We start from the raw sequence: 12,666 nt of genomic DNA, 5'->3' as shown, positions 1-12,666 counted from the left end.
GCAGGCTTTCCACTGAGCAGAGAGCCTGATGCAGGGCTCGATCCCAGCACCCCAAGACCATGACCCGAGCTGAAGGCAGAGGCCCAACCCACAGAACCAATCAGACATCCTGAAATTTCCTACTCTTTCTGTAATGCTGTGCTCTTCAATGGCTTTAGCATGTGTTCTCCTCCATTCATCCTGGAGGGAAAGGGAAGGGCTAGGTACCACAAAGCCTGGGAGTGAGAGACACTCAGGCTTCTTCAGACTGGGAGCTCAGATAAAGGAAGCCTCTCAGAGGTACTATGTAAACTGAGACCTCAGTGACTAGAACTCAAGCTACGTGAACATGAGGATGGGTGGGCAGCATGGGCAGCCCTCTGCCGCCTTCTAGAGCAAAGATCCCAAGGCAAGAACAAACTTGGAGGATTAATGCAGCAGATCATACTGGGGGTTACAGGCCACTTGTGGAGTTTGGATTTTATTCTAATTATGAGGCAAAGCGCTTGGAGACTTGCAGTAGGGGAATGATGTGATAGAGTTTATTTCTTGAGTCTCCTTTGCCTAAAGCACAAAGAATGAATTTTGGGATGGGGGGGTCAAGATTAGACCCCGAGGGTGGGAAAGGTTGCAGCCATCCAGGGTAGAGGACTCCATGGCTGGAACTGGAGTGATGCTGGCTGGTATTGGGATTGTATGGGGGCAACAGAGTTGAAAGAATTTGCCGATGGGCTGATGAATGGCATCATTCAAGGGGAATGGCAAGGGGAAGGAGGAGGGAGGAACCCAGGCATACCTCCTTGTATTGTGTCGTATGGTTTACTGTGGCTTTTATCAAGGGAAGGTGGCAGTCCTGTGTGGAACACGTCTGTCAGCGTCATCTTTCCAACAGCCTTTGCTCACCTCATGTCTTTGTGTCACATTTTGACAATTCTCTCAATATTTCAACATTTTCATCATTATTATATTTGTTACACTGATCTGTGATCGGTGATTATGACTCACTGAAAGCTCACTTGATCTTGGCCAAAAGGCCAAGAAGCAATGACTCACTGAAGAGGGCTCAGATGACGGTTAGCATATTTTGGCAAACAGGTATTTTTAAATGAAGGCATGTACACTTTTTTAGACATAGTGCTTATCACACAATTGATTAATAGACCACAGCAGAGTGTAAGCATAACTTATATATGCACTGGGAAACCAAACGATTCATTTGATTTGTTTTACGGCAATATTCACTTCATTGCAGTGGTCTGGAACCGAACTCACAATATCTCCCCAGTGTGCTTGTGGCTGAAGACCCTCTGACTTCTGGCTTGAGCAGCGGGGTGGACAGTGTCATTGTGCATGGAGAGAAAGAAAACTGGAGAAGAAACAATGTTTGGGGAAGGAATTGGGGGTTAAGTTTGGCCATATAGAGATGCCTATGAAGAATCCAGCAAGAGATGACAATAAGTATGGATACATGAGTTTAGAGTTGAGTGGAGAAATCAGGGTATGAAATACAGATGTGGGAATCACGGGCACGCAGACACTATTTAAAGCCACAGTGTCAGGCAGAGGACACTGGTCTAGGTTATTATGTAGATAGAGAGAGGGTCAGAGGGCCTAGAACCACACCCAGGACACACTAATACTTAGAGAAGGAGCACAGCAGGATTGGCCAAGGGGTACCTAATTGGAGGAGAAAACCAGGAGAATATATGTTTTGATTAGGGTTCTACGAAGAAATGAACCAATAGGACACACACAAGCCAGCGCGTGTGCACGCACACGTGTGCGTGTGCACATTTATTACAGGAATTGGCTCACATTATTGGAGCCCAGCAAGCCCCAGTATCTGCAGAATGAGTTGAAAAATTGGAGATCAAGGACAGCTGATGGTTTAGCTCCAGTCCAAGTCAAAAGGCTTGAGAAGAACCAGGTGAGCTAATCGTGGAGTTCCCATCTGAAGGCCAACAGGCTTAAGGTCCAGGAAAATCTGGTATTTTAGTTCAAGTCTGAAGGCAAGAAAAAAGTTGATGTCCCAACTTGAGGGCAGTCAAGTAGGAGAAATTCTTGCTCATGGAAGAGGCAGGCCTTTTGTTCTATTCAGGCCTACTGACATCAGGGAGAAAAATTTACTTTACACAGTCCACTGGTTTAAATGTTAATCTTCTCCAAAACATCCTCAGAGAAACATCCAGAATAATGTTTGACCAAATATCTGGTGACCCCATGGCCCAGTCAAATTGACACAAAAATTAACCATCATAGGGTGACTCGGGGAGTATTTGAAAAGAAAAAGAGGCCAACTGTTAAGAATGGCACTGGGAGATCTGTTAAGAACTTATAGGACCACTGACTTGGCAAGATGGAGGACATCAGTGACCTTGATGTGACTAATCTCATTGGTGGACAGAAGTGTCAATGGAGAGGGTTGAGAGAAGAAAGTGAAGCTCAGACAGTGACAGGTTCAAGGGTGCTTCATCAGAAGAGAGGGAAGGCAAAGTGTCGGCAACCGTAGGGGTAGGTTGGTGAGATGATAGTCCATTGGTCTTTCTTCCACTTCTCCATGAAGGATGAGGCAAAGTCATCAAATGGGAATGTGTATTTGTTTGAGAAGAGAGTATAAGATTATTCTGAGGAAAGAGAAGAAGAGAAAGTAAGATATAGGTGTTCAGGAAAGTAGAAACTATAGAATTGCTAGGCAGTGTTAATTTTGGATTTGTGAATGTGAACTTAGTGAGACCTGGCAACTCATTTAGGCATTAGATTCTAGCAATGCTTTGGTGCAGGTGTGAGCCAGGAGTAGGTGGATGGTTTGGGGCAGCATGGGGTGGAGTGGGGTAGGGAAGTCGGGGAGGGGGAGTGGTAAAGTAAGGGGTGAGGGTCAGCAGAGCTGCCACTTGACCAGATGAGTGTAATGGAGGGAAAGAAGGTAAGAGAAAAGAATGTGAGTAATATTGAATTTTATCATAAGCTAAGATTTGTTGACTGAGAAAATCATCCATACTTTCCTTAACAATTACTTTTATTACACGTTTACCTACAGTTGTTATTACTATATAGTATGTATTTTTTTTAATGATGAGTGGGCATTCTCTTAATCCTTGATTTTTGCAGATCTCTAGGTTTGAAAATCACAGTCTACAAAATTGTTGCAAAGTAATAATGCAACTGTTCCCCCTGAAGTATTTCTTTGCAGGAGTACTGACTTCTGTTTTGATGGCTACATGTAAATACTTTATCTTCTATAAAGTCGCAATGTAATGATCAGAATAGAAAGTATTTGTTCCCCCATAGTCCATCTACATAACATTAGAATTGAGTGAGGAACTGACTTTCTTTCCTTTAAGTAATGTAAGTGGTTTTCTTGATCACTTCCATTTTGTACTTAGATTATCTAGATCCAGTGATGCATCAACTTTTAAAGAGGTATCAATATACCTATACATTTATGGTTTATATATACTATACGTATATGATAAAATAGTTTATTGTTTCAGGAAAAAATATATAGGTTGATATGAAAAGCTGAGATTTAGGAACGAATGGTCAGGAAAGATTCTTGAGGCATCTTTGGCGCAAAAAGGTGGTTTTATTATAGCACAGGGACAGGATCTCTGGACAGAGAGTGCTGCACGGGGTTGTGAGGAGTGGCTGATTATATACTTTCAAGATGGAAGGGGGCTAGGGATGGTGTAGGTCTCTAGAATTTGGAAGCAAGGTTTCCAGGACCTTGACAGACTAGCTGTTGTTAGAAAAAGATCGTTTATTACTGTCCAGTAAAACCTTAGTCATGAGACTCTTTAGATGTATATCAGTGGGCCATATGCTTGGAGAATGTTTGGAGGGTAGAGATAAAGAAGTTTCTAAAGGGATTTTTTTACAGGATCTTGGAGGTCAGGTTAATGTCAAACTAAGTTTACCTTTTACTTCAAGCAAAGTATTAATATTGAACAGCTAAGCTCCTTGGAGAAGGTCACTCTGCCTGTCCCAATTGCTGATCAATGGGCTGTAAATTTTAAGGATTTTTAACTTTTTTCTATATTTCTTTTGCCTTTGTTCTCCACATCATAAATGAGTTGGGGAAATCAATATGAACGAATTTATTTTACCATGTCTAGACACAGAAATATAGATACTGGTATATACATGGGTTCATGTACACAGATCCTAGTAGCCGTGGCAATGAGCACATTTTGTGCCCTGATTTTGGTCTCTAAATAACATTATCAGCAAAAGGAACCATGGTTTCTTAGAAAATGACTGGTTCTAAGGCTGTGCAGGAAACATATAAGATGAAGCTAGAGCATCGTGATGTTCCAGAACAGAAGTGTTTATCTCAAAACACAGGATGGGCTTATGTCAAAAGGATGTAGGAACCTACTTTGAAAAGCACTCAGGGGCCAAAGTTGGGACAATTTGAGCACTAGGAGAAATGATTGGTATTGCATTACAGCTAAAGAATAATGTGGATATCCATGAGTCCATACTGATAAAAATGACTGAAATAAATCTGCCATACAGTAGAATTTAAAGTAATAAATGTAGAAATAGAAAATCACCATTGAAAGACTATGGTAATAATTGCAACAGAGGAAAGATCTACTATTGAACGCTACAATTTTGTGAGATAAACTTTAAGGAGAAACAGGACATTTGCATAATACTTCAACTTGGATGTTTTCCATTCATTATAACAAAACTTCTAAAATGGTACAATTTGCAAACAAAGCATTTAAAAACAATGTTTTTTGGAGAGCCATCCTAATCCTATTTGTAGGTTAAGATGTTCAAATCACTCACTGTTGTTAACAATCATTCAAAGGATTACACTTAATCCTAAAAGACTTGATTACAATGGCCCTTGATTTGCAGTATCTTTCATTGAGTCTCAGCAAATGTTGATAAATAATCCAACAAATTGCTAAATCTTAAGCTAGCTAATAAATAATAAACTTCTTTCCCAACCAAGGTATTGTGTTCTACTGAATAATGACAGATATTTTTCTGATAAGTTTCAAATATAAAAAATGTCTTTGTGTCTATCATTAGTAGCTTGAAACTATTTTTCCAGGACTTTCCATCCCCTACAAACTTTACATATGGAGGCAGAAAACCTTCTTATCCTTTAACCCAATATTGTAGGGTTTAACATATTTCAAAACCACTCATGCTGTTTGATAAGATTTCATCTGCCCAATGACATCTCCTAACACTCCAACAACTGCACTCTTATTTCAGTTTTCCTCATAACTTTATTCCTACTCAACACTGTGGAATTAATGGGCTCAATAAATACAAGTGTGTAGTATTTGTGAGGTTTCTGATATACCTGAATACTTGAAAGGAAACAAAGCAAGCCAGGACAAGAACTCCCAAGTCTAGTAATCATCTTTATTCAAAAGTTTTCAAATTTAAATCTGACAAGAGTTAATGCAAAAGTTCAAATCTGCCAGAGGTTCACATTAGCTATATGTGCACCCCCACTTACATGGAGCTAAGAAATGCCCATGGTCAACTGTGAGGGCTTGAACTGCATTCGTTCATCTTTACCACAACCCTCTTCACTGTGATTCAACAAACACACCTGTCTTTGTGGAGCTTAAAGTCTAGCAGGGAACAGACAACAAGCACACAACAGATAATCTAGTTTTGTCTTAAACCTCCTTAGCAGTGACCAGGAGCACTGAATCCAAGGGTCCGTGGCCATCAGCCTTCTCCTAAAATGAAATAAACAAAACTCATTTTTATAGCCAAAAAAGAGGGGTAAGCAGTATTGGCTCGACCCACCCTTTCCTGTTTATATCCATTTTATGGAAGAAAATGGACGTGATTATGAATCTAGATTTCTTTTCCTAACGCTTTCCCTCAATGGTTTTGCACTTCTGCCCCTCTAATATAGCATCCTACATGCATCATCTACCATACTATCCACATACTATGCTCGACACCGAAAGCTATGTGCTTACTTTAACGGTGTCTCCGGTTTCAATGCCAAGAGTTCAGCTGCATTTTTTTAAAACATACACAGGAAAGCAAGTGGTTAGGACTTCTGCCCATAATATGGGTTATATTCTGTGCATAATAAAACCACCCAGGTTTTATTATGCTCTGTACCACTGGACTAGTCTGTTCCTTCAATCTTTTGACATTACTATGAGCAATAATCCTACCTCTAAGGATGTACCCCAAATTACTGGATTATTTTTGCATTATTTTTGCATGACTTCAGAGAACAATTTTCTCTAGGTTGTCAGTTTGTGAAAATGTTCATCAGGCTGTTTATATTCAACTTTTAAAAAAGAGGTGGGACTCTCACTGCCTGTGCCCCTTAATATAATCCCTTCCATTAGCTTCTGGCTCATCTATCCTTCCTGAGCGGTCTACTTGCAAAACTGAGAAACTACACATATGGAGACATATACATGTTATTTCTGCTGCTTTATGAAAGGCAGCACACCAGACACCCTGTTCTGCATCTTGCTCTTATTTTTGGTAATGATACCCTTTGAGTTTATTCACCTGCCAAGTGGGGGAGGATTCAACAGAAAAATGGAAGGACTTCACCATGGGCTGGGGTAGATGATGTGTTCAATACAATGAAATGCTGTCTTGTCCCTAAAATCCTCCACCCTGCGGCTGCCCACGGGAGACCAGAAGGCTACCCCTCACACCAGATACACTTCCCTGTGAGACTGGAGGTTAAATGTACACAGATCAGGAGAGCACACCAAACCCTTCCAGCGTCAACAGTTTATAGCTTTCTCCTGCAGGGAAGTAAAGAGAGCCTTCAGTTCTTAAACATACCAGATTTTAGATCCAAGTGGCTAGAGGCCTGTGAGTGTACAGAATAATGGGAGGAAAGTTTATTATATGGGTATGTGGGAGTAGGCCATCCAGGGCAGCTGTCGGAACAGTCAGGGATAAGCTTTTATCTACCAGCTTAATGGGATAGTGGACAGGGTATCAGTTGCAAAGTAGGGAAGGAGCACATAGGACTTATTTACACAGTTCTTCAGGTGTCCTGATACCAAGTCAGGCTCCTCCTTTACAAAAGGCTCCCCCAGAGAGGGGCTTAAGACAGCTGAATTCTCAGGAAGGCCTGCTTTACTCATCAAAGAGAAGTTTAAAGTAGGCCTCTTTCCACAGCTGCTGTTTATTCAGATGTTCTCGGTTTAAAGTGGTCTTTATGCCCTCCTGGTGGGACTAACGCCACCACACCCCGCCCCCCCCCCCCAGTTCCTTGTTTGAAACCTGACATGAAGTTTCATGAGCAAGCAGCCCAGTGGACTGCCGTGAAGAGGAGGCTTAGGCTGGAACTTGGAAAGTAAGAGATCCGTGAGCAAAAACACAGATCAGGGCAAGAATAAAAAAGCAAAGCACAAATCCAAACACATGGCTCCAAGGGCCACTGAACCGTTTCTCACGCCTGAGAAAATATCAGTCTAATTAAATCATAATTTGCTTGTTGGATGTAGACTGTTGACATGTTCCTTCACACGCTTCAGATGAAACGGGACTTCTGAGTTATGCTCACGTAGGGGCAGCATCGCTTGCTAGTGATCATACGTGCTTCTTGTTGAGCAGCCGGTAGATCCAGATGGTGATTCTGGAGTGCAGAGAGCAAACTGCTAGCTCCTGATGGGTGCGCTTCCAAGGGCTACACTATGGCAGTGAGTTCTTGATGTGTGACTTTGGAAATCTTTAGGATTGTTTCTTCTGGACAGGAAGTTCCCAAACTTGGAGAAAGGGTCCTTATTGAATTGGTGTTGTGAAAAATGGGTGGACTGTCTATGAGGTCTGGTTGGGTGATCTACGTGGTGCTACTTTATTAAGGAGACCGCGTGTGTGATTTGGCTAGGACTTACAATAGGGTACCAGGTGATGGAAGGCGCCAGATGGCCAAGTCCACATGGCCTGACCATTTAGGTGGGAATTCCTTATATACCTCATTACCACCTAAGATAACAACACCGGGGTTGTTGTCCATGGGCAAGGTCAGAGTGAACATGTGACCCACCAGGCTGGCATGTGGTGCCCAACATGGCCTTCGTCATTACTTATGTAGGCATATGCACATGTCTCAGCCTGTAGGAGCAAAAGAGATTGCAAATATCTGGTATAAAAGACCTTTGGTTTGGTTTTAGCAGCCGTAGAGATGGGGTAGATGGGGTAGATGATGTGGTATTGGGCAGAGCAACCAAGGGAAAAGCCAAGCTATTCCATGTCTCACATGTGTGGCCTGCAAACTAGGAATATTGTCCAGTGGCCAGGCAAACATTTGCATCATAATAATCAGTCCTGGGCTCATTTACAACATCTGTAGGTCTGAAGGTGCCATCTGTGGAATCAAACCAGCGTGTCTAATTACAGTACTGTTTTGGAGGTCTCAGTACTGTTACCTAGGAAGGGTCCAGTGTGATTTTTATTTTCAATACAAAGAGGAAAATTTCCCTCCAAAAGCTTCATCTGAGTAAATGATAGGCCTTGAGCCTCTATAGAAGTTTCCTAATGCCACGTAGAGTCATTTTATCCTCTTGTTTATGGATACGGTTCCCTTTTATACATCCACTATAAAGAATGGTTCCACCAGGTACTTGCGTGGGCAGGAACAAAAACTAGTTCAGTTCTTGTGCATTATACAGATGTTGATAAAACCGGCGATCAGATAAATTAGCTAAGGTGTCGGGGTTTGGAAGAGTGGTGGGAGTGGGTGATGGGGCTGTGCTAGAATTATTGAAAAAGCACCAAGGGTTAGCTGAAGCAAGACTCTGTTTGAAAGGAAGCCCATAGTGGAGGGACGGAGGGAGAATAGTTTAAGACAAGCAACCTCCAGCCAATCTTTCTATAAAAAAAGAGGAAGGGTTTTTTGTTTTTTGTTTTCTAAAGATCTCTAGGTCAGAGAACTTTCCAGGTCAGGGAGAACGGCTTCAAGGGAAGATAAATGAAGAGAACATTCTTGATTCAAGATCTTGGACAAAGCTGCTTATTTCATAGTGTCATCTGCTTCTGGAGTCTGAGTAGGCTCTGGAAGTCCTCAATTTGAGGTCATTCAGAGGGATAGCCTTCTAAATGTTACCAGCATGATGATCTGGAGCTAGCTTGGGTGTGTCTCATGGGAATCCTGGAAGATTTTAATTTTGATGACAGCGTAGATGGTTAACAGCATTTCCTAAAGTCTGTCCCAGTGAGCTGATAATACAAGTTCTCTTCTAAAAACTTTGGTGTATACTCCATCTCCTGGTAGAAAGGTATGGCGAGGCTTGTTAGTAAGTGAAGACCGTGTTTTTTTTCACCTGTTGATGATATGCTCCAACAGTATGTAACTAGTCTACATACTCAATTGTTCACTCAAGGCCCCATATGCTCACCCAGTCCAGGAATGGAAGGTCTATACATGTCAGCAGGCATGGGGTGACCAAAAAAAACATTTCAAAATGGGTCAGTTTTCAGTATTCTGGATCTGGTGTTTCTACCAGGTGAAGTCTGTCTCCAGAGGCTTTATGACCTTTGTCATCCAGGGCTTTCCGACGTTCTCAATCTATAGTTTTTATGTCATTCTAGTAGGTTGTTCCTGCCTTCGTGATAAATGCCAACACTTCCACTGAATGTACCATCAATGCTCCGAGCCCTGTTAAAATATCACCTGGGTGCTTGAACCGAAAGAAAAATTTCCCTCTGGTTCAGCCGTGATTCCAGACAGGATCCAAAGAGGAGGTCTACGATCTCTTCCCTGTGTTTTATGGAGACTTACTTTACCCTTCTGTGTTAGCCTCTTAAGGCACTGCGTCAGCCTTAAAAGGGCACAGGAAAGGGCCGGTGGGTTTTCTACAGGGTTCTCTAGGATCCCTGCACTCCTCTCCTCTATCCCCTGGATCTCAGCGCTTTCTTGAAGAGTCCGAAAACCCACCGGAAGCAGCTGCTGTGCTGGGGGAGCCCGGGAACGCGCATTCCCCAATCCGAAGGGCCAATCTGGGGTCCACTGAACCCAACACGTGGGTGCCCCGTCGCCACCGGCCACGTGCTCCAGGCCGGGGTCCTGGCATTTCTCTCCAGGACGCGGACCTACCTGCGCGTAGAGCTCAGCCCACGCAGCCCGGCACACGTCGGTGACGAACTCTCCGGTCCCGGTCCCCGGGTCAGGCCGGGCTCCCGCAGGCGCAGGCGGGCCGGCCCCGAACCCGCTACGAGGTGGCCGTGGCGCCCTGGGGGAGCAAAGCGCGAGGTTGTTAGGGCGGCGGCCTCGGGCGCGGGGAAGCCTGCGGGCGGCTCCGCGCGGCGCCTGTGCCTCGCGCGGCCCCGGGACGGACTGGGCCGCCCGTCCCCCGGGCCTCGGAGGAGACTGCTCTACCCCTCCGTTCTGGCCGCCGGGAGCAGCGGAGCTCGGGGCGGGCAAAGCTCGAGGGGACGCGGGGCGAGCGCAGCCCCAGCCGGGCGCCCTCCTCTCCACAGGGCACCTGAGAGCTGAGCCACACTCACCGCCCCAGTAGGCGAGACAACCGACCCCGCCAAGACCCCGCCAGCTGCGCGGGGCTGCAAAGCGGTTTGGGAGGGTGGCCCATCCCCGGGAAGGGGGCGGGGCGGGGGCAGGGGGCGGGGCGAGCAGCCGTCCTTGGGAAGGCAGGGGCGGGGCGGCGGGGAGAGCAGCCAATCGTTCGGAAGGCAGGGGCGGGGCGGCTGGGAGAGCAACCAATCCTTGGGAAGGGGGTGGGAGGGGGCGGGACCGGCCATTGGCCCCGAAGGTCTCAGCGCCAGGGACCTTTGGCTCCTGCTTTGGCGGGAAGACAGTCCAGTGGAGCAGGCCATCATTTTCGGAGCCTGAGGGGCCCAGCGGGATAATGGCGTCCCTCAGGACTCTCTTGGATCTGGTTCTTTCAGGCCAACGTCCCGTCCTCGGGGACTCTACTGGCAAGACTTTCACGGTTACCTCCCCCCGCTCAGCACCTGGGGCACCGCTCTGGGTCTTCCACCTCCTAAAATCCCGAGCTGTTCTTTCCCATGCCGCAGGTCTGTTCGCATTTGAGTACCTACTATGTGCCATGCGACTTTCTAATCCTCGGGTGGATGAAACCGAGGCCTTAGTCTGACAGTCTAGTGGAGGAGAAAAATCAAGACGTAAGTAAACCAGTATGTCTTATGCTAAGGAGAAAAACGTCAGTATTGATTACAACTTGAAAAACTGAAGATCGCAAAAAGTCATTCCTGTGAATAGTCATCCCTCTGCCTCTAAGAAACAAACAGAAATCATAACTGGTGGCAGTGGGCTCTTTTGGAAATAAATTTCACCGTGGAAGTGACTAAATAGGATAAAAGGCTTTTTAAGGAGTGATGCTTTGTTGGCACCCTGCACACAGGTAAGGTCCTATTTTGGTCCATATTTGATAAGGCAGAGGAAACCAAGATGGACAAGGCCCATTGCCCTGGAGCACACAATTCTAGTAGAAGTCACTAGTGAGAGGAAACTTATAGAGAAGATTAACTGTGGTGGCAGTGGGAAAGGGGTCTTCAAACCCTTCAGCTTCCCAGCCCCAGAATGGGCCTGTAGTAATGGCTTAACCACTAGTCATACTGCTCCGTGGGTTGGCTCACCGCCCCATTTCTTGTTATGTTTATTTCATTGAAATCTTTTATTCTCTCTTTTTTAAGCTGAAATTTACATTTTATTTTTCCCAAGCTATTTAAACCTAATAAAATATGTGTATCTTCATATTATAGTTAAGGCCAGAGGTGAGAAGAACAGGGATTATGAAATAAAGTGGAAAGAGAAATGCTCAATCATTGGGAGTCATAGCCTTATATGTTTATAGAACCTATATGTATTGAGAAAGTAACATATGCCAAACACTGTGATAGACCTGGAGGGATATAGATAGTGAAGGGGGGAAAAGCCCCAAACATGGACTTTGCCCTGGTGGAAACTTCAGTCTAGTGGGTAAAACAGACATGAATACAAGAATCACATCAAAAATGCAAAATTAATGCTTAAGAAGAGTTATAATGGAGATCAAAGACTCAGCTTTCTATTGAAGCAGAAAACTGAAGACGCGTTTATCGGGAGAAGGAGAAAACCCTGGGGTATAGTTCCATGAAGAGGGGAATGCATGTACAGAGCGGGTATTATAGGAAGGAGCTCGGTGCTTTCATGGAAATGCAGGAAGGTTGCTGTGATTTTTGCACAAAAACCAATGGGTAGGGCATGGAGAGAGACACAGGATAAGGCATGATATATAGTAGACTACAGTGTGTGTGTGGGGGGGAGTTGTGGCTGGAGATGCTGGTCATTGACAGACCTTGCCAGGCCTTGAAGACCATGTTAAACATGCCCATAAGTGATGCTTATTGATGACATGGTATATAAATGCATGTCAATAAAATGTTGCTGTTTGCAAGGCTGGCATGTATCAGCCCAGTGTGTTAAAGATACAAAGTGTTCGCCTTTATTGAGCAGTTACTACCTGTTCTGTGCTTACATTGCTCTATGGAGATGATCTCATTTAATTTTTTCAGCTACCCACTGGGTCCAGTAGGCATGATGAAATTCCTCATTTTGCCCCTGAAGATCCACGTATTGCTAAAGTTTTGTGAGAACTATTCTACTCCCAACCAGGCATATGGCTGGCTGGTGGACATATTAGGGTTTCTAAGCACATTGCAACACTGTAGCAGCACTGACTCAAGTTCCATCCCAGCACTTGT

General features: G+C 44.6%; 1 protein-coding gene across 3 annotated transcripts in view; it reads right to left on the bottom strand.

The window, feature by feature from the left end:
• Positions 1–10,550, bottom strand: part of LOC309863475 (uncharacterized protein) — a 265,681-nt gene extending 255,131 nt beyond the window's left edge. For 2 of the 3 annotated variants that reach the window (XM_082728337.1, XM_082728338.1), the window contains exons 1-2: positions 10,450–10,550; positions 10,040–10,175 (exon numbers count right to left, since the gene is read on the bottom strand). In XM_082728337.1, coding sequence (XP_082584463.1) covers positions 10,040–10,175; positions 10,450–10,532 — 219 coding nt within the window. In that variant the 5' untranslated portion in view covers positions 10,533–10,550. Of the gene's footprint in view, positions 1–5,343; positions 9,211–10,039; positions 10,176–10,449 lie in introns of those variants that run through there. The other variant, XM_082728339.1, reaches the window with a different exon arrangement.
• Positions 10,551–12,666: the final 2,116 nt, after the last annotated feature.

This window comes from Mustela nivalis, assembly GCF_964662115.1.
Source record: "Mustela nivalis genome assembly, chromosome: 4".
Classification (NCBI taxonomy): Eukaryota; Metazoa; Chordata; class Mammalia; order Carnivora; family Mustelidae; genus Mustela; species Mustela nivalis.
This window is presented reverse-complemented; position numbering and strand designations above follow the sequence as displayed.